This window comes from Artibeus jamaicensis, unplaced genomic scaffold (genome assembly GCF_021234435.1).
Source record: "Artibeus jamaicensis isolate MK-2021 breed Jamaican fruit bat unplaced genomic scaffold, CSHL_Jam_final contig_797, whole genome shotgun sequence".
NCBI lineage: Eukaryota > Metazoa > Chordata > Mammalia > Chiroptera > Phyllostomidae > Artibeus > Artibeus jamaicensis.
The window spans coordinates 26,547,330-26,568,834 of record NW_026521977.1 but is presented as its reverse complement, the minus strand read 5'-3'; the positions used below and the strand labels follow the sequence as shown (position 1 = coordinate 26,568,834).

The following is a 21,505-nucleotide window of genomic DNA, read 5'->3' as shown; positions in this document are numbered from 1 at the left end:
ATCATGCAACATGGCCTTTCAAAGCCCTCTAGGTAGAAGACTTTTCCTAAACTCAGCAAAAGTTAAATGGGGCCACGTGAAATGAGGACAGCACTCTCAGTCTGTCCCCTCGGCCCCACGCCAGCCCCACGCCCTACCTTGTGATAAAAAGCTGCTCCCGTGAGCACCATGGACACCTCGTTGGTCCACTCGGACTCATACTTCCACTTGTTCATCTCATGGTCCCACAGATGCAAGCGACCGGGGTAGCCCACCAACCGGTCAGGGAACTCCCGCCAGACCTACGGACAGAAACACATCAACAGTCGATTCCAAGTTCAGACAGGAGTGAGCAGAGTGGATGTGAAATTATCCAAACAGGTGCTGACAGACCCTAGAGGTTTGAATCTTCACTAACTGAGGTCAGAACATGCTTCTGAAGACGGCCTTGTGCACTGGTGCTAGTTCTTCTGCCAATATTCAAAGACGGATGTGGATTCTGATTTCCTCAAAAACTTCCTGTGCTTGCTTGGAAATTTCAAAAAATGTGGAGTAAAAGTGTACTGAATTGGGCCAAAGTGGGTAGTCATTCAGAGAACACGCAAAGGAATGATACATGGAACCCTGCGACTAACTCCGCTGTTGTGATCTCTGCTAAATTTCGGTGATTGTGAAAACTTATAAAGTCTGTATTTCTAAAAACACATAAATAGCTATTTCTCTGGCACACACAGCTAGCCATTCTCATGACCTTTAAGAAGACTTCATACACTTAGGAGTATGGAGAAATTCTGCAATGTATAACATACTGAAAACAACATTTGATTTCCATATTTGAAAATGCCCTTAACTACAGTTCTGTTAAACAGCATTTGGTAACTTGGGGTGGAACACTTCCAGTACCTTTCCCCACGTATTTCTGTGTAATTTAGTTCAACCTTTACAGGACAAGTTCACGCCATTAACCAGCGAGTGAGGACAGTGTGCCAGGGTCCACACGCAGCTCCCCAGCCCCGACTCTGTGCCCGTGTCCAGACCTCGGCACCAGAGTCCCGAGCACCCAGCCTTCTCCGTCAAACTCGCTAAGCGATCGCACCCAGCTCCAATCACTTTAAATACTCTGTATAATCTAACGACCTCTAAATTTATGCTTGGCTCGGAACGTTCTTGAGATAAGCAACTGCTTGCTCATTATCTCCCACTGGATAAACAACAGGCAACTCCAACTTAACAGGTCCAAAGCGTAACTCCTGTTTGCGTATCCCCAGGTAAGCCGCTCCTTCCATCTTCTCCATCTCAGTAAGTCATCTACCCAATCGTTCAAGCCAGTTCCTTCCTTTTCTTTTTCCTCTCTCCCCGCGTCCAACCTCTGCAGGGCCTGCTGGCTCTCCTGACCACCCGCTGCCGTTTTTCCTAGCGCTCTCTCGGGCCCACCCACCCTCATCTCTCACCTGGTCTGCCCCTAACTTATCTCCTTGCTTCTACTCTTGCTCTTCCAAATGATCATTAAAGAGTACTTCTCAAACAATGTGAGGGTATGCTGTACAGGATAATTCAACCAGGGGGGACTCTGTCTTATTTTCTACACACAGAAAATTTAAACTTATATTATTTTCATTACATTATTTACCCATATGCATTATTTTCCATACTTATGCATATATGTATATGAATAAATAATAAAGCAAGAATAAACTCTGAGTTTCACGTACTCATAACTCGAAACCTAACTTTGCCCCTCCCTGTATATGTATAAAGTCATATGGCCATTTGCTGCAGCAGCCAGGGGCTTCCCTGACACCCAGGTGTCCCTGAGTCCAGGGAGGACCCTTCATTTCAATCCCAAGGACAGAGCCAGCTGCCAGCACTTCCCTGTGTCGGCTCGCTAGGGCTGCTGCGACACAGTGACGCAAACTGGCCGGCTTAGAGCAATAGGAACCCCGAGTCCGAAGTCGAGGTGCTGGCAGGGTCCGGCCCCCTCTGAAACCTGCAGGGGAAGGACAGCTCCTGGCCTCTTCTGAGTTCTGCTGTTGGCTGTCAGTCTTTGGCATTGCCGGCTCTCACATGCATCCCTCCAAACCTCTGTCTTCACTTGCCCTTCTTCCCTGGGTGTGTCTCTGTGGCCAGTTCTCCTGGATTAGGGCCCAGCCAATGACCTCATGTTAGTCTGGTTACCTCTGGAAAGATCCTATTTCCAAATAAGGTTGCTAAGAGTTCAAGTTTCAATGAATCTTTTTTTTTAGAGGGACACACTGCACCCTGTAACATTTACCCTCAAAATCTTTATGTTTCCCCCCAAAACAAAATAAAAAAGGATCCCTACTGACTAAGCATATCGTCCAAACTCTTTGGCATACTCTATAGGGCCTGCCCACCCTTCAACCTCTTTCCTCGCCGCTTCTCTCCGATTTCAGTGGCTCTTCTGGTCTCTAACCAACTGTGACTACACCTTCAGCCCTCTGCACTTGCTATTTCCCCCGACTGCAGCGTTCAACAGGCCGGTTCCTGCTCGTCGGCCAGGTCTTGGCTAAATGTGCTGCTTTGAGAGGCCCTCCCAGACCTCCCTCTCCAAGATAAACACTTCCCCTCACCAGCCGTTCTCCATCCCGGCTCCTCACCTTATGCTTTCTTCACCAAAGTTTCATTTTTTTGAAATTGTTCATTACTTATTGTCACTTCTTTATTATCTATGTCCCTCCCACAGAATGCACACTCCACGAGGGCAGAGTCTGTCTTACTCTCCACGATGCCCGACGCACACGGAAAGGACAGCACCGGCACACGCCGGCATTCCGCACACACGTGCTGAATGCGCGCACAGGCGGGATCTCAGCAGGCGGGCGCTGAGAATGAAAGGGCGAAGCACAGAGCCCTTCTCTGTTCTTCACAGCCAGCGCCAGCACCCTCCTTAATTCGGAAAGGATGTCTGCAGCAGGGCTCATCAGCCGGTGCCATTAATAATAACGTGATATCCTTTGTGTGTGAAGATCGCAGTAATAATTCACCGTAGCTAAAGCACATGTTTTAAATTGCTTTTCCAGAAGCAGGTAAAGGGATATTTGCTGAGTCATTACGCTGTCTCTTGCTCAGACCTCCTTGTGATCATCTTCTACGTGCTTTTTAGGTGATGTCTGACTTGGGTCTTGAGCCCAGTCTGGACCCGTGAAAACAGCTGTCCTTTGTGTGAAGCCAGCTCACCTCATGGGCATGCGGACCCACAACCTTGGCCTCATCAACACGATGCTGTACCCAACAGAGTTAACCGGCCACAGGCATCGTCCTCAGAGCTGCAGACAAATGAATCCATGTCAAACATTTCCTCAGCTGTGTACTGCTGCTGCTCTGTTCTCGACTCTGGGGTTTGTATTTCAGCAGATTAAAATAATATGATACTATTACAGTTTCACATAGCCCAGAGCCACGACGCAGCATGTAAACCGTAATGTCTGCTCGGTTTGTGGGCCTGGGCAGACTCCATGAAAAAGCATGGCCAGTTTCCTTTGCTCAGCACCAAGCACCTGCCTGTTCGAGTCACAGGGGTACAACACTCACCCCTTCACCCCGATGGGGTTAAAGAGGTTCCTGAAGGGCTTCAAGCACAAGGAGCTACACATCAGGGATGGGCAAGGTAGGGGCAGACTGGTGAGGTGCAGGAAGAGAGGGAGGCATGCACCCCTTCGGTGGGAACCACTGAGAGAAGGAAGCTGCACCCCGCCCCTTTACTATGAGTTGACACAGCTCCGTAGTCCATGCAAAGGAACCTCAGATCACTTTCCCAAGGGGTTCTTCTTCCAGCGCCCATTTCCAGAAATAATAGTAATACTGGCTCAGTGGTAATGTTGAATGCTCTTAATATTGCAGTCCTCTTCCTGTTAGCTGAAGCCGCTTATCAGCATTCTCTCCAGAGGGACTTAATTTGGTGGCACTGGGTCACAGAATGCTAAACTCTGCTGCTCTAAAAGCATTGGAGGTGTCCTGAATTTCGGATTCCTCTGGAGGCTTTAGTGAGCGCCGCTCCTCACGCGGGGCCTCTCTGCCCTTGACTTACTCCAGGCAGCTGGATACAATCAAGATACCATCCTTGTCACTTCATCTATAACTCCGCAGCTGACTGCAGGATCAAAACAGAGGGGAACGGAGGGGACGGGCCCTCGCTAATCGAGGCCCAGTGGAGCACGAAGCTGATTATGTGCACAGTAAAGCATTTTCCCAGCCAGAGGAGTGAGAACGCAGGCTCCGGCCCCCTCTCTCCTTGGCTGCCCACCTCATACTCTGATGTGACTTTTTCCGTTTCACTTCAGGAAAATGCCCTGGGGCAGCCTTTCAACATCACTAACAAATGCCTTTGGATACCATAGTGCGGGCATTTTCAAACTTTGTGTTTTATTCCCCTGGTTCTGGTAACTGTTTCTATAGCTCTCTCAAGTCACAAAGCCGTCGTTCAACTGTTTGCATAGACTACTGACGTCCTCCTCTATTTTTAATTGCTCGTGTCTTTGAGGACAAAAGAGCCTATGTCCCTTATAATAAACTCTAGGCCTTGGTTAGGGGCTCGGCAGTGATCTGAATAGTCCTTACATGTGGGGCCAGAGGTTGTAACAGCCTAATACCATCCGCCAAGTGTTTCCTTCCCACCTAATTTTTATAATTTTGGTCCTAACCACCTCTTACCAGCATTACGAAAACTCCCTCCTCCGGACTCACAGATGTGATCAGTTGCCTGTTTGGGGAGTTATCTATCTGTGTTTTTAATTGTTAAGCTTCCCGAGGACTTTTGTGGCTCCCTAGCCAAGAAGATCAAACGGAGAACCTTTGTTAAAGGCACAAGAAGCACAACCTAGACTGTCTCCTACAGAAGGCACAACGGGGGACAGGGTTCCGGCAGATGCAGGACCAGCTCTGCCACTGATGGGCAGGGCAGCTGACCGTTCAAGCTGTCCTGCTTTCTTCTTGCCATCTGCACAATGAGGGGTTGGGCGACCTCTAATGTCCTTTTAGGGCTAAAATCTTATATCTTCCTCCTTACTGAGCTATTTCCAAGGAAACTAACTCATTCCTTGTAGTCGGTTGCAAGTTAGAGGTTTCTGAAAAGCATGGCCTGTATTATTTAACTTTGTTTTAAAATGCCATACACATATGGGTACCTAATAAATGTTCCTGAAAAGAGGATAATGCACTATATTCTGAGCCAGCTTAGAGAGTGCATTTTAAACTCAGGGTGTGTGCTAACCACAGCCACATTCAGGAAGCTGGCTGGGGGAGAAGGGGGACGGTGTAGCCACAGGTGGTGCCCATCTGGGATATACAATTAGGAATCACGGGTCAGCTCCAGGAGAAAAGCAACCCTCTGAAGTGGCTGCTCCAGTTAGCACACTGTCAAAGGCACAGCTCCTCAGGGGCACTGCTACTGGGAGAGAAGGATGCCACAGCATTAGGATCTACAAGCCGAGAGACAGACTAAGGAGTGGTGAGCTAAGTACAGATCCACCGTGCACCAAACAGGCAGGACTTCGTTTCTCTCCTCACACACGGCCCCGAGTTTCGTCAGCACCCAGCCATCAAAGTGGAAGTGAACTCTGTGAAGCAGCCGGACCCTCTGGTCACATGCCTGGGTCGGCCAGGGCAGGGCTGCCAGGAACCGACCCAACTTGCAAACGTCTTTGAATTACTGGTCCTGCAGGCCTGTGGCGCGTGCCGCCCAGATGGGGAAGGGTAGCTGGCTGGGCTCCAACTCCTAGCTGGTCTCCACAGAGGGGCCAGCGATCGGATTCACTCTCCGCCCTCTGGGAACAAAGCTCACCTTTTATACTTGGAATTTCCTGAAATAAGGATGGAGGGACCGATTGGCTTCATTTTCAGCTCATGCTTTTCATTACACTGGTGGTCGGCAGTTTTTTTGTCAAGGGGGTGCTTTGCAAACAGCCGAAGAGCCTTTGTCCACGCCTGGGGCACAATGAAATGTTCAGGTTAGGTGTCCAGAGCAAAGCAGCCTGAAGTTATCACCTGGAGTTCCTAATGCTGACTGGGTGTGACCGATACATGTGCGCGCTGTTATGTATCGAGGCTGACTTGTTAGATCGCACCAGCCTGCCTGAGAGACCTTTCCAAACCAAGACAGGATTCTGCTCAAAATAAGCCAAGCAGGGAAACCGGTCTCCTGACGAGGCTTCTGGGGCTTGGGCAGCAGCCCTGGTTTGCCCCAGTGTGGCCGGAGGTTAGTGCCGTGGTGCTGGGGGACACGATCTCCAGTCCCTTTAAGTTCCTGCTTCGTGCCTGGGGCTATGATGAAGGCAAAGGCAGTCTGAAGTTGGCCAGCATGGACTGAGGGGTGTGTGCCAGTAAACCTTCCACCATGTACCGCTATGAGGAAGACACAGCTGGGAAGGTGGCTTTGGACACTCGCCTCCTCCTGTGTGGAACCAACGCACAGGAGAGCATGCCCACGTGGCTTCGGCAGACGGTCGGAGGAGAGGCCACTTCCATGGTCTGGGCTGCCGACCCCCTGCCCACACTGTCTCAGAGCTGCAGAGGAAGCGGCTGTCCCCAAGTGACACGGCTCCTTCCAGCTGGGTCCTAACCACCAGTCCAGCCGTCTCTTCATGAAGCCACGGTTTCCTGCTCTTCTGATTCTAAAAAGCACGGCGCCTCCCCTGCTCCGTGCCTCACTTATAAACAGAGAAGTCAGATGATGCTGTCTTCCTTCACACGAACGTCATCCTCGGCTCTGTGACGCTCGTGGCAGAGATGGCAAAGTCACACACACATGCCGAATGACCAAGTGGAGAAGAGGGGGACGAGCTGGGGAGGATGACAAAACCCTCTGGTCTCGGCAGAACCCATCTTCTGAAGCAGAAGGCTCTTCGTGAATGTGGTTTCCATTTAGCATCGAGAGCCACATGCTCACACCATTAAAAGGAACTCCCGTCAGCTGTGCAGCAAACCAGTGAGATCCCACATGTGACACCCCCGGGCTTACTGGAACCCTGTAATCTGTGAGGCTCTGGGGCAGAGGGAAATATAAGCAAAGAGCAGCTGAACAAAAGATTGAGCTCCACTACTATTTTTCATGAGGCAATGAATCCCTTGAGAGACAATAAAGAAGGAAAGAGGAGATGTGAGAAGGAAGAGGTGGGTCTGGACAGAGCCGCGGGTTTTCTGGCTTCGTGCTCCAAGGGCCCACTAAACGTGAAGCCATTTTTGCTCCCCCAGGCTCCACGCTCACGGAGGGCACGCTACTTCTAAGTCTGGTCCCTGGGGTTGTTTAACGAAGTTAAAAGAGTAATGATCATGAGCCAAATGGCTATTTGCGTTAATCCCTGCACAAGTGGAAACCCAAGACTTTATTTTTTATAAATAACCATCGTTGAGCCTTCGAAATTTCAAGTTGACTCAGTTTCCTTCTCACCATAGGAGGGAGGGTGGAAGTGGCGCTGACCACACACCCTGTAATCCTGGCTGACTTCAAGGCATAAGTGTGGTTCAAAATAATTTCTTAATGAGTTAATTCATCATGGTGCCCTGTACGTGTGCTTCGACCCCAGAACCCCCCGTGGAGAGCCAAGCGGCAGAGGGAGTCTTTTGAATTAATTCTTCATATCCCGTCTATTAGCTGCCACCCAAATGATCTGGGGGGGGGGGCTCATAATAAAAGGCAAAAGCCACCATGAAGTCCAAGCTGTCAAAACAGATGATGTCCTCACCAGCATTTAAAAAGAACCCAGAGATTTCCATCTATCTTCAAAATACCAAACCCGTGGCCCCATCCTGACCCAGCTCCTGGCATTGGGTTCCAGAAAGTCGGTCTGCCAGCAAGCCAGAGTCACAGGGAGGGCAAGACCTGAGTATCCCTAGTCATTCATTTATGCATTTAACCCACAGGCACCTGTTGACCTACTACTGTTTTTAAAATTGAACATTTTATTTCGACATGATTGCAAATTCAAATGAAGTGATAATAATAATAATAAAAAAAAGCAGAGACCCCGTGTACCCCTCACCCAGCTGTCCCCAAGGGCAATGCCTTGCAAATCTGCAACGCCCTCCCCCGACAAGGTGCTGACGTGGGGCCAGTCACGATCCAGAGCATTTCTATCACCCGGACCCCCTCTGCCCCCGATGATCTTCTACAGACTCTCCCCCATGCAGGTTCCCTCTGGCACCAACGAATTTGCTCCCCATCTCTATAATTTTGTAATTTCAGCTACATAAATGGAAGCCTACAGTATGCAATCTTTGGGATTGGCTTTGTCACTCAGCATAATTCCCTGAAGATTCAGCTAAGCTTGTTCCTTTTTCTTGCCGAGTAATGGTCCACGGTACGGAGGTACTAGTTTAACCATCTACCCACTGAAGGACGTGTGGGCTGATGCACGTTTGGCCATTACAAATAAAGCTGCTACAGATTTGTGCAGACACAAATTTTCATTCCTTTGGGACAAATGCCCAAGAGAGCAACTGACGGGTCATACGGTAGTGGTGTATCTACTTTCTTAAGAAACCGCCCAGACTGTTTCTCCAGGATGACGGCGCCTTTTACATTCCCACTAGCAACGTAAGAACCATCCAGTTTTTCGGCATCTTTACCAGCATTTGGTGTTGTCGCTATTTTTCTTTTTTAGATTTTAGCCATTCTGACAAGTATAGAGTGATACGTAAATTACGGCTCTAATTTGCATTTCCTTAACAGTTACCAATGCTGACCATCTCCTCACGTGCTGTATGTCATCTGTACATCCTCTCCTGTGAAACGTCTGTGCATGTCCTTTGCCCATGTTCTAAGTGGATTGATTTCTTTTCTTTTTTACTGTTGAGTTTTGAGAGTTCTTTATACATCCTAGCTGCTGTCCTTGGTTGGATATGTAGTTTTCGAATATTTTCTCTCTCTTTTCATCCTCTTCAAAAGGTCTTTCCTAGAGAAGTTTTTAAATTCGATGAGGCCCAATTTGCGAATTTTCCCTTTTCTGGATTATGCTTTGGTCTGAAGTCCAAGGGCTCCTCGCTGAAGCAGAGGCCCCTGAAGACTCTCCCCGCAGTTTTCCCCTAAAAGCTTCCAAGCTTCGTGTTTACATTTAAGTCCATGATTCACTTTCAGTTAATTTTTCTGTAAGATGTGAGTTTTAGATTAAAGTTAAATTTTTGCCTATGGACATCCAATTCGTCCATCACCATTTGTTGAAAAGGCTCTCTCTCCTCCCCTGAATTGTGTTTGCACTTTTTGTCAAAAAAGGAGTTACCCCAACTATTTTTAGGGACTGTCTGGCACTTCACAGAGTGAGTACAAAACATAAAGCATATATCTTGTTACTACGGAGCTTATCACTCAGGAAAGCTGGTGACGTATGAGTAAAAAGTGAGAAGTGAACCAAAGGAAGGGTGCAGGGCAAAGCACAAAGGAGGGAAGAGGACGGTCAGACTTCTGGGCCAGGGGTGGGGAAGCAGGGAGTAAGGAAAAGGCTTCATGGACTTCAAGGGCGGAAAATTAAGTCATAAAGTTAGGACCAGATTCTCATTGCCCCCGGCCAGATAAGTAAGCACAAAAATGACTGCTGTCTGTCTGCGAGGCCAAGAAGTGGAAGACGAGGCTTCTCCACCTAACACAGAACAGGGAGTTACTTAACTTTGAACGACTCCTTGCTACTTCACTCATAGAAACTACACAGGAGAAGGTTCAATGTCCAAACACAGTGACTTCACTCACTCAGCCAGCAAGTGTTCACTGAGCATGCGGTGAACAGGTGACAGGCAGGAGGCACAGCGCAGTACGCAGGGCGGTCACGGTCCCGTCTGGACGAAGAGCTCTACGGGGCTTTCCGTCCAGCCCCAGAGCTGCGCCGAGGGTTTCGTTTCATTATGGGCCTGGTTGTAAGCAGTCAGCCCCTCCCTTCCTTCTCCCAGTGCGGAGTGTCAACATTCACAGCATTTCGCCACGTAGAATGCGCATCTTTTAGCCCAAATTGTTGAGGGAAAAATAAGGATGCACATTATACATAGGTAGTACTGGAAATGCCTGTTTTGTTATTATTTGTTACATAAATTTTCCTGAACCATAATACATTAAAAAATAAATGCTGAAATTGCATTATAATATAAAAAGCAAGTATCTAAAATGAAAAAAAATTGAATTAAAAAATTAAAGTGAAATATTTTTCCCCTGAAAGTTTGAGCCAAGATGTGGGTGCACGTTACACTCGGGAGCGCATTATATACAGCATCATATACGATCAGGACCTCTGCCCCACCCCTCAGACCTTTAGCTCAACACACAGGCTGGCTGTCTGGGAACGTAGAAATACCACTTTTAAAGGCTGCGGACTTGACCTAAAGGAGCCACCAGATAGTAGCGAACACAAGCCATGGGAACCCCGGGCACCAATTCTTGAGCACTGAGCCATTCAAGTGCCCTAAGAGGTGAGCTACGAGTGTCATGGACTCGTTACCCTTGCCTTCTATAGACTCGTTTTCCCAATCGTGACATTTCTAAGCTCAGGGAAATACTCTGATCTTTTAAGTTTTTTCTTATTCTTCCAAAATGTGCAATCGCTACATCTAATGCAATGAGCACCAACCATGGCCTTTCAAACTCAGGATTTTGCAAGCAGTTTTGCAACCGCAATGCACAACGCAGCTTCACTTTGGGGAGCCACAGAGAACATTCCCCGGAAGGCTATTGGCACTGCCCTCCTGAGAGAGCTGCTGGGGGGGTGGTGCAGGGCCTGGCTGCCGCTGTGGCTTTCATTTCCCCTGGCTTTACGCCAGGTCCTGCTCACACACCTCCTTCAAGCATCTCTATCAAAAAAATCAAGGCAGATAAGCAGCCCATGCAAGACAAATTCCCCATATCCCCAAATCAGAAGCCAAATCCTGAAGCTCTGAATTCCTGGAGCAGACCAAGCCTGTAATCAATCCCAATGAGACAGCAGGCGGCTTTTGGAACAATAACCCTCAAACATATGGATCCTTTCAGGGTTAGAATATCACCGCAGTTATCTCCGTTCGAATGGGAGGCGGAGTATGCATTCTTTAAACCGTGAAGTGTACCAACACCTCTTTAACCATCTTGTGTTATAAGCGATAGTTCTTGAGCACGAAACTACAAGGCCAGGTGGCCCCGATGACACTGAGGCAGGAAGTCACTGAGGACGGTGTGGGGCACACAGGGCTGGGAGTGGGACAGTCAGGAGCGTTCTCTCCTCACCAGCACTGCCTGGCCCAAAGCAAGCACGGATCATGCACTGAAGCCAACTCCCCAGACTCCCGCATGCGTGTCGGTGAGGAGACACCTTTCCGCGAAGGCTGTGCCACAGGGAAACGTGCTCCCCTCTCTTTGGGAGCCTGAGCCCCTCACCCTGCATCTGATGTCTCATTCATGGCTATGTAAACAAATTCTGGGCTTGTAATTTTTAATGCGCTCAGTGGGGAAGAAAAAAGTGTCACTCTATTATAATTCCCAACTGGGTGCTTTTTCAAACGATCACACGCTATTTCACGGTTCAGCATACATATTCGATTTCCTTCCCTCAATATTTGTTTGACTTGCTCTCCGATGGGGACTGGGTGCTTTAGAAATCTCGGAGAGGTCAGCCCTCACCGCAGCCTCTCTCAGCACCTCCGTGGGCTTCTGGCCGCTGCTCTGGATCTTCTTTCAGCAGCTCTTGCTGCAGCAGCCGCACACAACAACTATTTTCCCTCCAGGTCCCCTGAGTCTTGGGGTGTAAATCAATGCAAGCTGGACACCGGACAGAATGAACAGACTCCTCAGTTCCCCCACAGGCTGCAGACAGGGAGCCCGAAGCAACGTGGAGCATGCCCCAGGGAGAGGAGCCTCCAAGGAGAAAGACGCGCCAGTGTCCAGAGCCTTCACGTGTCTCCTCTGAGGAGGCTCTGACTGTACACCGTGGGCGGGGCGGGGGCAGGGGTGCTCACAGAAACCATCCATCTGGCTCATGCCCTCCTCCAAAGATGTCAATCTCTAAATGGCAACTCCTCGGGGACTTAAGAAAAGTGAAAAACAGAAGTAAAGACAGACAGATGTCTTTTTCAATATTCAATATTATACCGATACATGCCCGGGCCCTGAAAAGGTGCTCAGAGGGGGACTGTCACTCACTCAGACACAACTCACAGGCTCCAAGAGAGCTACAGCCATTGGCTTCTGCAGATTCTTAATGAACAGAGTTCACCACAAGCCCTAAGAAAGGTAGAACTTTCAAAAACCGCCACTTTGGCAAAATGGCTCTAACCGCCCTGCAGAGCTTTGGTGTCAGACCCCAAAATGATGCTCGGTGAGTGGTGCCAATAAAGGCTTCGGCGAGGTCTGACACCACGGGCGTCAAGCACGGGCCAGCTCCTGGGGAGTCTCCGTGCCTGTGGCCCCCAGGGGCCATGGGGACTCCCGGACGGGCTCCATTATCCAGCCAAGGGAAGGAAATCCTTGAATTGCCCGTCTTCCCACACCCGCAGGGTCGAGTCAGCCGAGAGGGCAAGGAATTCTCACTTCCGGCGGGGACTCGCCCGTCTGCTCCAGGGGTGGCCCTGGCATCTGGGCCTCCTTTGGGGGCGCTCCCTTCTCCTGAGTCTTGGCTACTCGAGAACCGAGGCTCCTGGTGCCCTAGGTCAACTCCAAGGGTAAGTCCGCTGGAGAGCCCTTGGCAGGATGCGATAGGTGGTTCCATGAACCGTAAAGAAAAGCCTTTCATAAGAGGCCCTCCCTGGATTCCCAACAAACCGAGCACATTCCCACCTTCAGGGCTCTGAGGCCTCACATCTGGGAGGAAGGCAGTGAATGTTTTATCAGAAGGTTCATCACCTCGAGTCTGTGAGAAACAATCCTCAGGCCCAGGCCAAGGCTTGTTTTACATTAATTGGTTTCCCAGACCTGGTATCTGTGGCATTGTCACTGGCAGAAATCTTAGAGAGGGGTGAACAGAAGAACGGAGATAGTCTTTTTTTTTTTTTTAGTTATCTGACTGCTAGCTTTAAAAAGAGATTATTACGAAGTCCAATTCTATGATAGGCTGTTTCCTATCTCTTCTGGTGAAAAAGGGAGAATGGGGATGGTTCATGTAGAATCACAGACTTTATCATCCCTCCCACTCTCCCTGGATGAATATACAGATAACTATAAACGTCACTGATCATGTTCAAAATGGATGAATATACAGACAACTACAAATGTCACTAATCATGTTCAAAATGTAACCGTTCATAGAGCCTCAGCTCCGGAACCCTCCCATTTGCTGGGCTCCTTCGTCACAAACTCCATCTAAGCTACATGTAAGCCTGTCCTTCCCCTCCTTGGGTCTCCGAGCCATTTGAACATTACGTTTTCGATCATCCGTGACTGCCGTCTCCCTGGCCCTTCCCTGGGTTCACCCTCTGGCATCTCTAATCCATCCTGTGACCCGCCTGCCTTTACCGTGTCCCTCTCTACGAGCCGACAAACTCTTTACCCCCTTAAACTCTTCACTCCTCTGCCAGCTGACCCCACGTCGCCTAACCAACCCAGCCTCCACGCTAACCCACACACGAGCTCCACGCTTGCCACAGCGGTGCGCTCCCGACCTCCCAGGGCAACCACACACGCCAAGCTCATTCTCGCTTCGGCACCTTTCCTCTCGGTGCTCCCTACGCCAGGGACCCTCAAAGATGGTTTTCTGTTCATATGGAAAAAACGGGGCAGTCCAAGTACTTTGTTTGCTGTCTTCCTACGATTCTTTGAGAGTATATACTTGCCGTTGCCCTGGGGAGCTGTGAACAAAATAATACAAATAAATTCTCAACCTTGATTAGCACCCAAGAGGTTTGACCAGCCTCTCCCGTGCATGAGATTCTCAGGAGGCAGTAAAAGGAAGTAAAATGCTAGGCATTTTGTGCACCTGACACACAGCTGGCTCTTAGTGAAGTCCACTCCCCACGTGAAGGACTGACTTTATAACCAGTATTATTAGCCAAGAGCGTTTCACATCTCTCAGGTGAAAAATGTTTGACACTTAAGCACTACTAATAATTTTTATGGTTGGAAATGAGGATCAAAGTATGAAAGGAAAAATAAATTCAAGGGCTCATACGTTCAGCCAAGTCTGCCTGGCTCATTTTCTGCCACGTGTTTTAATGGTCTCTCTAAAAGGCGGGGGAGGGGAGGAAGAAAAGTTGCATTTTATTTCCCAGCTCTTTAGGTCTGAAATAAAAGCAGACTCGGGGAAAAAGAAATCAAACATTCGAGTAACACTATACACTGCTACTGTTCCCTCAGGAGTTCCTTGCAAATGAGTATCAAGAACTCAATAGATACTTTCCTGGTAAAATACATAAACAGATAAATAAATTATTCCAGGCTGAAAAGAATTTCAACATCTGGCGGCTCACTGGAGCTTGTCAAACAAGTCAGAAACACACAGGGCCAGAGAAGATCATTCTTTAGCTCCCGGTTTCAGGGCTGGAGAGGGAATGTAACGTTTCTCAAAGCTCTTTGCCTTCCAGCAGGGAATATGACCCATTTAAACAGGCAAATGACCCCTTGTTTTCTTCCAATAAAACAAATGCCAGGCATTAGGTCTCAAGTCCTAATGTCTGTGTGCTCAAGTCACGGACATTGGAAGGAAAAGGCCCTTCGTTTAAGGGTTATATTCGACGAACATTTAACGTTTTAAAGAAGGAACTTCACCCCCTTGCACTTCAGCTGCCTCAGCAATGAAGCAGCAGGATTCCTGATCTCTAGGTCCCTTTGTGTTGGGAACTTGTGGACTGGGGTGCAATGAATGTTTAGCAGGCATGCTGGGACTCTGATCCTTTCATCCAGGTCGGCAGGGAGGCCTGCGGGTGGCCCACCCAGTGCCGCAGCCTTGTGGACGTGCCGCAGCGCAGTGTTAACATCGCCTGCTCGGGCTGCGCCGTGACACTGCTGTGGCCCTAACAATTCCCTCCTAGCGGGGGTTCTAGGCTTCGCTCTCATCTTCAGGCTCACAGAAGATCTTCCCCAGGCAGACCTCCCCCCACCATTCCTCTGACCTCCTACACTGGGCCCACGTTCCCTCGTCCGGGCTGTGGGAAGTGTGCCAGAGCAGCTGCCCTTCTGCCTCTGCTCTATGTCCCTGAAGCAGGCCACAAAGCCTGTTGCTTTAAAATGGCAAATCTCGCCCTGGCCAGGGGGCTCAGTTGGTTGAAGGACTGTCCCAGACACCAAAAGGTGGCAGGTTCAATCCATGGTCGGGGCACGTATGGGCGGCAACTGATTGATGCTTTTCTCTCACATCGATGTTTCTCTTTCTCTCCCTTCCTCTCTCTAAAAATCAATCCTGCAGTTGTTGATTTAATGATCTACCAGTAGGAGATCTATTATCCTTCTGGCAAATATATCAAGTGAGGATTAAAAATATTTTTTTAATAACAAATCTCTGTTAATCAATGCTGCCAAGCCTCTGACAAAAGCACTGCCTGACGCTGTCTCACGTTTGCATAAAACGTGCTGGAACTCTGGGGCTCGAATCCGCGTGTCAGGCCACAGAAGGGGCATCACCAGAACCATCACGAAAACAGGCTGTGGTTCACCGCACTTTGCTCTGCTCCTGCTCGTGCTCCAGTCAAGTCACTGCCGGATTCTCCCTTTGGCTCCAGATATGCTGCTGGCCATCGACTCAAAACGCCCCGATCCTCCCACACGCAATCCTGGGTTTCGTGGGAAAGTGAAGGACTTCGCCACCTTGTATGCGGGGAAGTGCAGTACTTTTCCACACGGACCACACTTCATAGGTCTGCCTGTACTTCCCACCCGGGGATTGGTCACCCCGGAAGGGACTTCGGGAAGTCACCTGGTCTATCCCTCTGTCCCCAGGCAGTACGAGCACAACCACTGCAGCTGCTGGACGACTGCTGACCTCCGTCCTGAGAAGGCCCAGATGGGAGACGGGCCTCTCTCCAGGCTCCTCGAAACACTCTTTGGAGCCACACACAGAAAGGTCTGTTGCACGGCTTCTCCTTGATCCCCACACATTAAACGCTGTGTTTGAGCTGTCTTTTCTTTTCAATTTAAACTAGGATAAACTTGAACTTAACTACTACAGAAATGATAAAGGCTATTGAAAAAAAAAACCAGAACGAGAGATGCCTGTTTTAGAGAGCAAGCAGGGCAGTGCTCCCATGACATTAAAATTACAGGTGCTGAGGCAACGAACCTCCCTTAACTGACCTACAAAGATCATCAGCAACTGCAGAATCTGACCTCTTTCAGGAGCACATAAAACATTTAACAAAATAGATCTCTTCCCGGGCCATACATTTCAAAATATTAAAATAATTGGAGTATATTTCTGAGCACAGCAGAATCAAATCGGAAACCAGTAAGAAAAAGGTAACTTTAAAAACTGGCAAAAGTGAAAACTGTCAGAAATCGAGTTGACAAGTCTGACAACTATGGAATTAAAAAACCACATCCATCCAGACTGGTAGGAGGAGGGGCAGAATTGCAGAACAGGCTGGTCCCGCACCCACCTGTGGCGGATGAAAATTCGGGAGGGGCATCCCCATCTCGGGAGCAGAGAGTCCCAGCCCCACAGCAGGCCCCCAGCCCAGGGTTCCAGTGCCAGGAAGATAAGTCCCCATAACTTCTGGCTTCAAAAACCAGTGGGGACTGAGTCGGTAGAAGGAACTGCTGGAGTCCTAAGCAGTTCCTCTTAAAGAACCCACACGTGGACATACTCAGACTCACACCCTCTGAGCTCCAGCACCAGGGTAGCAGCTTGAAAAGCATCAGTGGGACACAGGGAGAGACTAAACTCTCTGGCAGACAACACTGTCCCTTTTCTGAACCCTCCCCCCAATGGAGTCACAGAGCCAGCAGACTGGTACTGTATTTGAGATTCCATCAACCTGGCTAACACCCTTTGACCCATCACGGAGATTCCCCAGAGACCCCAACTTATGGGCCCATGCAAGCTGCTTTTCCATATGAGTGGCTGGTCTTGGCTCATGCTTTACGACTTCCTAAATCCTTTCAAACAAGCAACAGCTGGCCTCAGTGAGTCCCTGGCCACCATATACTTCTTGCTAAGTGGCCCCAGGTCTGGTAGCAGCAACCAGTCTAGAGTCACATCTTGGCTTCACCTGGGAATCTCCAAGCTCTGCTCAAGCAGCAGCCATTTCAGATGCTTTGTAGCCCAGGCAGGGTAGTAGCCCTGGGCAAAACACAGGTGGGGGCTGACCTTGGCCTGCACCACCTGGGTGAACCCCAGTGCCTGTACACCCACATCAGAAGACCACCACCCTGTCCCCACAGAGCTGATCCTCCATGGAGGGCGAAGGTGGGTGGTCAGTGGTCATGGCCAGTCCTTGCAGCTGTCTGGCCTGGGCCAATACCTCCCATTGATCTGCCAATAGCAACCAAGAGGAGAAAGAAGCTAGATCAAGAGAGAAAACAAAAATCGCCAATATCTTGAATGAAAAAGAAGAGCACACCACTCCAAATTCTATAGACCTTAAACAATAAGATGACATTACAAATGACTTTATAGAAGTACATTTTATAATTTCGCTGAAATAAACAGAGTTCTAGATAAACACAACTCGTCCAATTAACACAAGAATAAAGAAGTCTGAAGATTACTGGAGCCATTAAAGAAATCGGGTCTGTAATGGACACGCTAGAGAACAAAGGGAGCATGGAACGCGCAGCATAAAGAGAACGTTACGAATGTCAAGTCCGGTCTCATGACCGAGCTACACAGCAAAAGTGTGGCAGCTGCGCATATATTTTCCTTCCCATATATATGTATACACACACACACACACACATACACACATATATACATATAAACACACCAATTTTTCTTTCCATATATATGTAGATATTTTTCCCTTTTCATATATACATACCAACTTTCCCTATATATATATCGATTTATTTGTCTCTTCTTTTGAAATTACTATTTGATATAAGCATTAATGTTACAATTTATTCAGTTTATACAATGTACATACATTTACACAACTTATTCTTTGGATGTTTGTGGTTTTCTTCCTCATAAGTTTAATGCTCGTTGTCAAATTTTAAAGTTTTCAGCCATTGTTTCTTCAAATACTTCTCCAGCCCCGCCTTCTTCCTTTCCTCCGTCTAGAACTCACAGCCTGGGTGTTATATCTTTGGTGAGCGTCCCACAGGTCTCTGTTCACTTTTCAACATCTATTTTCTCTCTGTTGTTGAGACTGAGTAATTCCTACAGACTCATCCTCAAGTTCACTGATTCTTTCCTGCCATTTCCATTCACCCATTGAGCCCGTCCAGTACATTTTAAATTTAGGTTATGTAATTTTCAGTTCTGAAATTTCTATCTGGTTCTTTTTTTATATCTTCTGTTTCTTTGCCAAGATATTCTATTTTCCCCCTTGTTTCAATAGGTTTGTAACTGCTTATTAGAGGATATTTTTATGATAGCAGTTTTTAAATCCTTGTCAAACAATCCCAACATCTGTGGCATCTGTTGATGATCTTTCCTCATTAGAGCTGCAATTCTCCTGGTTCTTGGCATGATGAGTAATTTTGGAGTACACCCCAGACAGTTTCTGAGTATTACGATGAGACGCTGCTTCCCTCTTTCTATCTGAGTAGGGAGGTCAGGTTCAGAACGCGTGTCCTGACCCGTTCTGTGGGCCGTGGAGTGAAGACAACTAGTTTTCCGGTGCCACTCTGGTCCCCCCAACTCATGTGCTGTGCCACCCAGGGGCTAACTTGAAACCTGGGTGGCATTCTACACCACAGTTAATTTCTCAGAGCTTTTGCTGCGTGGACTCCAGTCAGTAATATTCACGGGCTGCTTTGAGGGGTTGGGGGAGGAGAGAGTGTGCCTAGGAGTTCACACGCAGATTTAAAGAATTCTCTTTTCAGCTTCCTCCTTTCCATACTTTTCCCTCCACTCTCTACACCCAGTTAGGAAGGGGTGAGGTGCTGCCTGTTCGCTGTCTGCCGCTCGGAGCAGGCTGGGGACAGTGGACAGGGCTCCTCCCAGCAGCCCCCACAGCTGCCTCTCTGCTGCCGTTCACTTAGTGCAGGGCCTGGATGGTCAACCAGGTTCCACCTCCAGTCTCCACACTGGACAGGGGTCGGGGAAAGAGGGCCCTCTGCTCCTGCCTCCTGTTTGTGCAGGACAACTTGCCACAGTCGCAGCATCTAGTTGGCAGGGCCGCATGGCTTCTTTCCCGGCGTCTGCCTGGTGTAATGTGGGCTTAGTCAACAGAGCTCCATCTGCAGGGCTGCCCTTTTCTCTTTGTCAAGAGAAAGTGGGTTTTTGTTTTTATTTGTTTGTTTGCTTTTATCTGTGCATATAAATGTTATGACCTTCACTAGCACTGAGGCCGGGGAGTGAAGGGAAGGAAGGAGGAAGAGAGAGCAGGAAGGAGGGGAAAAACCCAAGGGAAGCCACTGTTGGAGCCCCCTCTAGCCCTGAGGTTCCCAGCCAGTCTTTCTGCTTTTTTCAGGAACCGGGTGAAGTGTGCTTACTTGGTCTTGTCCAGAATTGCAAGTCTACAACTCATTCATTAAGTGTCAGAATATTTAAGAAGAATTGGGACTAAATTGAAGAAAGAATTAGTAATTACCCAGGGATGGTATAATGACTCCCGGGGCTTTGTGTCTCCGGCGCTGGGGGGAGAGAATGAGGTCTCTGTATGCGTGAAGGACGGCTGCACCTTCTCGGTGAGACGACACAGTTGTTACTGTTGCCGTATGGAAGGTCAAGTCTGGGCAGGAGGGCGTGTGTGGACACTGAGTGGCCGAGGGCGTGGACTGCGCCAGTTTTGACGCCACTGCCTCACGGCCGGCCCCACTCTGGGGCGTCGGGGCTGAGGCTCTGCAGGAAGAGGTGGCACTCTGTCCACTTTGACTATAGCATTCTGTCCTTCTTCCCCACAAAGATAGATACATGGGTATAGTTTGAAGCCATTATTGGCAATGAAGAGAGAAAACCTGGCACAAAACAACTGGTCTTTTTGCCATGAGTTGGCTAGAAAAGCAAGCAGGTAATTTGCTCCTTTAAAAATTGTGAATAAGGGTGGACTAAAGATCATCCGATGCCCTAAATGAGAACCACATCTCTGTGAATGAAAATGAATCCAAAAAGATGAATGTATGTCTGATTAACTTCTCTCACGCCTTCCGCTGGCCAGTAACTACGCTGACCAGGTTATCACACACCAGCCTATTTTGTAGCAATTTCTCTTTCACACCCAAATGGAGCTATACACATGTAAATTTAAAAAAAAAACAAACAAACAGAAAACTTGAGCTTTTCATTTTTGGTGGTGGCAGTGATAAGAGGATTCCTATCCCGCCCCCACCCCACCCCCACCCTTAAAATCCACTTTTAATTTAAAGGTTGGAAAATAAATTCCTACAATAAATATATGTGCCGAGTACAGATTCATTTAATAAAATTTCATGATCTCCTGGAACCTCAAATTCAACAAGCCCCGCGTCAACTAAAGACGACGGTCACCGCTCTCCCAAAGGCGGGATGGTGGCAGCGGATAAATCCCACCACTTTCTCCTGTGCCGGCTGCAGCTGGTTGATTTACACGCCCTGCTCTGCCCGGGTCGGACGCCGCCACCACACCCCTGCAGCCACGGGCCTCTCCCGTCGCCATCATGCATCTCACGTGCATCCGCCCTGACAGAGCTCATCAATTCCCGTTGCTTTTCACCAGGCCGCGGCTCTGGCACTTTCCCCTGGGGAGACCTTTCCTGGTCTCCATACTTAACCCTTGAACCCTGCCTAATCCATCAGCCGCATCGAATGAACAGTGATAGAGAATGTTTCTCCCTACAGACAGGCGGCCAGCCTCCCCACTTAAAACTCAGAAAGAAAGCCATCAACAGGGTCTGCTTTCTGTTTGTCAGTGTCGCCAGCTCCTTCACTCACTGATGTTTTTACTGTTGCGGTGCCCAGCCTGCTTGAGTCCGGGGAAGCACTATTCAAAAGCAGACATCAATTAAGTGCTTGTTAAACGCTAGCGCCGCTCTTTTGAAAAGGTCCCCTGGGACTCTCCCTGGGACTTCCCCAAAGGAGACGAGGGCACAGTTGTCCTTTTGGAACCGGCCCTCCCTGAAGTTTGAAAGAACAGCTTCCTAATCCACACTCCTGAGACTCTACCAGAACTTAAAAGTTATGAGTTTGGAGAATGAAATGGACTCTTTATTTGGAAAAACGAGCACTAAGAGGCAATAGAGACTAACTATGTGCCGCACCGCTCAGCGCCTCCCTACCTCGTAGCCGAACTGCAGCTCGTCCGAGGTCAGCATGATGATGTCGTCGTCAATGGCCAGCACGGCCTCCGTCTCGATCTCGTCGTAAGGGAAGAAACGGTTACTCAGCTTGTTCTCCGCCGTCCTCACAACTTTTAACGGAACCCGGATTTTGGGCCACAGAGACTCTGGAAAAGTAAAAAACAAGGTATTTCTTTCTAATAAAGTAGCAAAAACATCATGTTACAAATGAGTTGGAAGAATCAATAAAATGTATCTATACAAGGGCAAGTCTTACAA

At 48.7% G+C, this 21,505-nt stretch overlaps 1 protein-coding gene across 2 annotated transcripts in view; it reads right to left on the bottom strand.

Annotated features, from left to right (window-relative positions):
- Positions 1–21,505, bottom strand: part of EXT2 (exostosin glycosyltransferase 2) — a 125,399-nt gene that overhangs the window by 10,705 nt on the left and 93,189 nt on the right. For both annotated transcript variants that reach the window (XM_037166100.2, XM_037166099.2), the window contains exons 10-11: positions 21,227–21,393; positions 138–281 (exon numbers count right to left, since the gene is read on the bottom strand). In XM_037166100.2, coding sequence (XP_037021995.1) covers positions 138–281; positions 21,227–21,393 — 311 coding nt within the window. The remainder of the gene's footprint in view (positions 1–137; positions 282–21,226; positions 21,394–21,505) is intronic.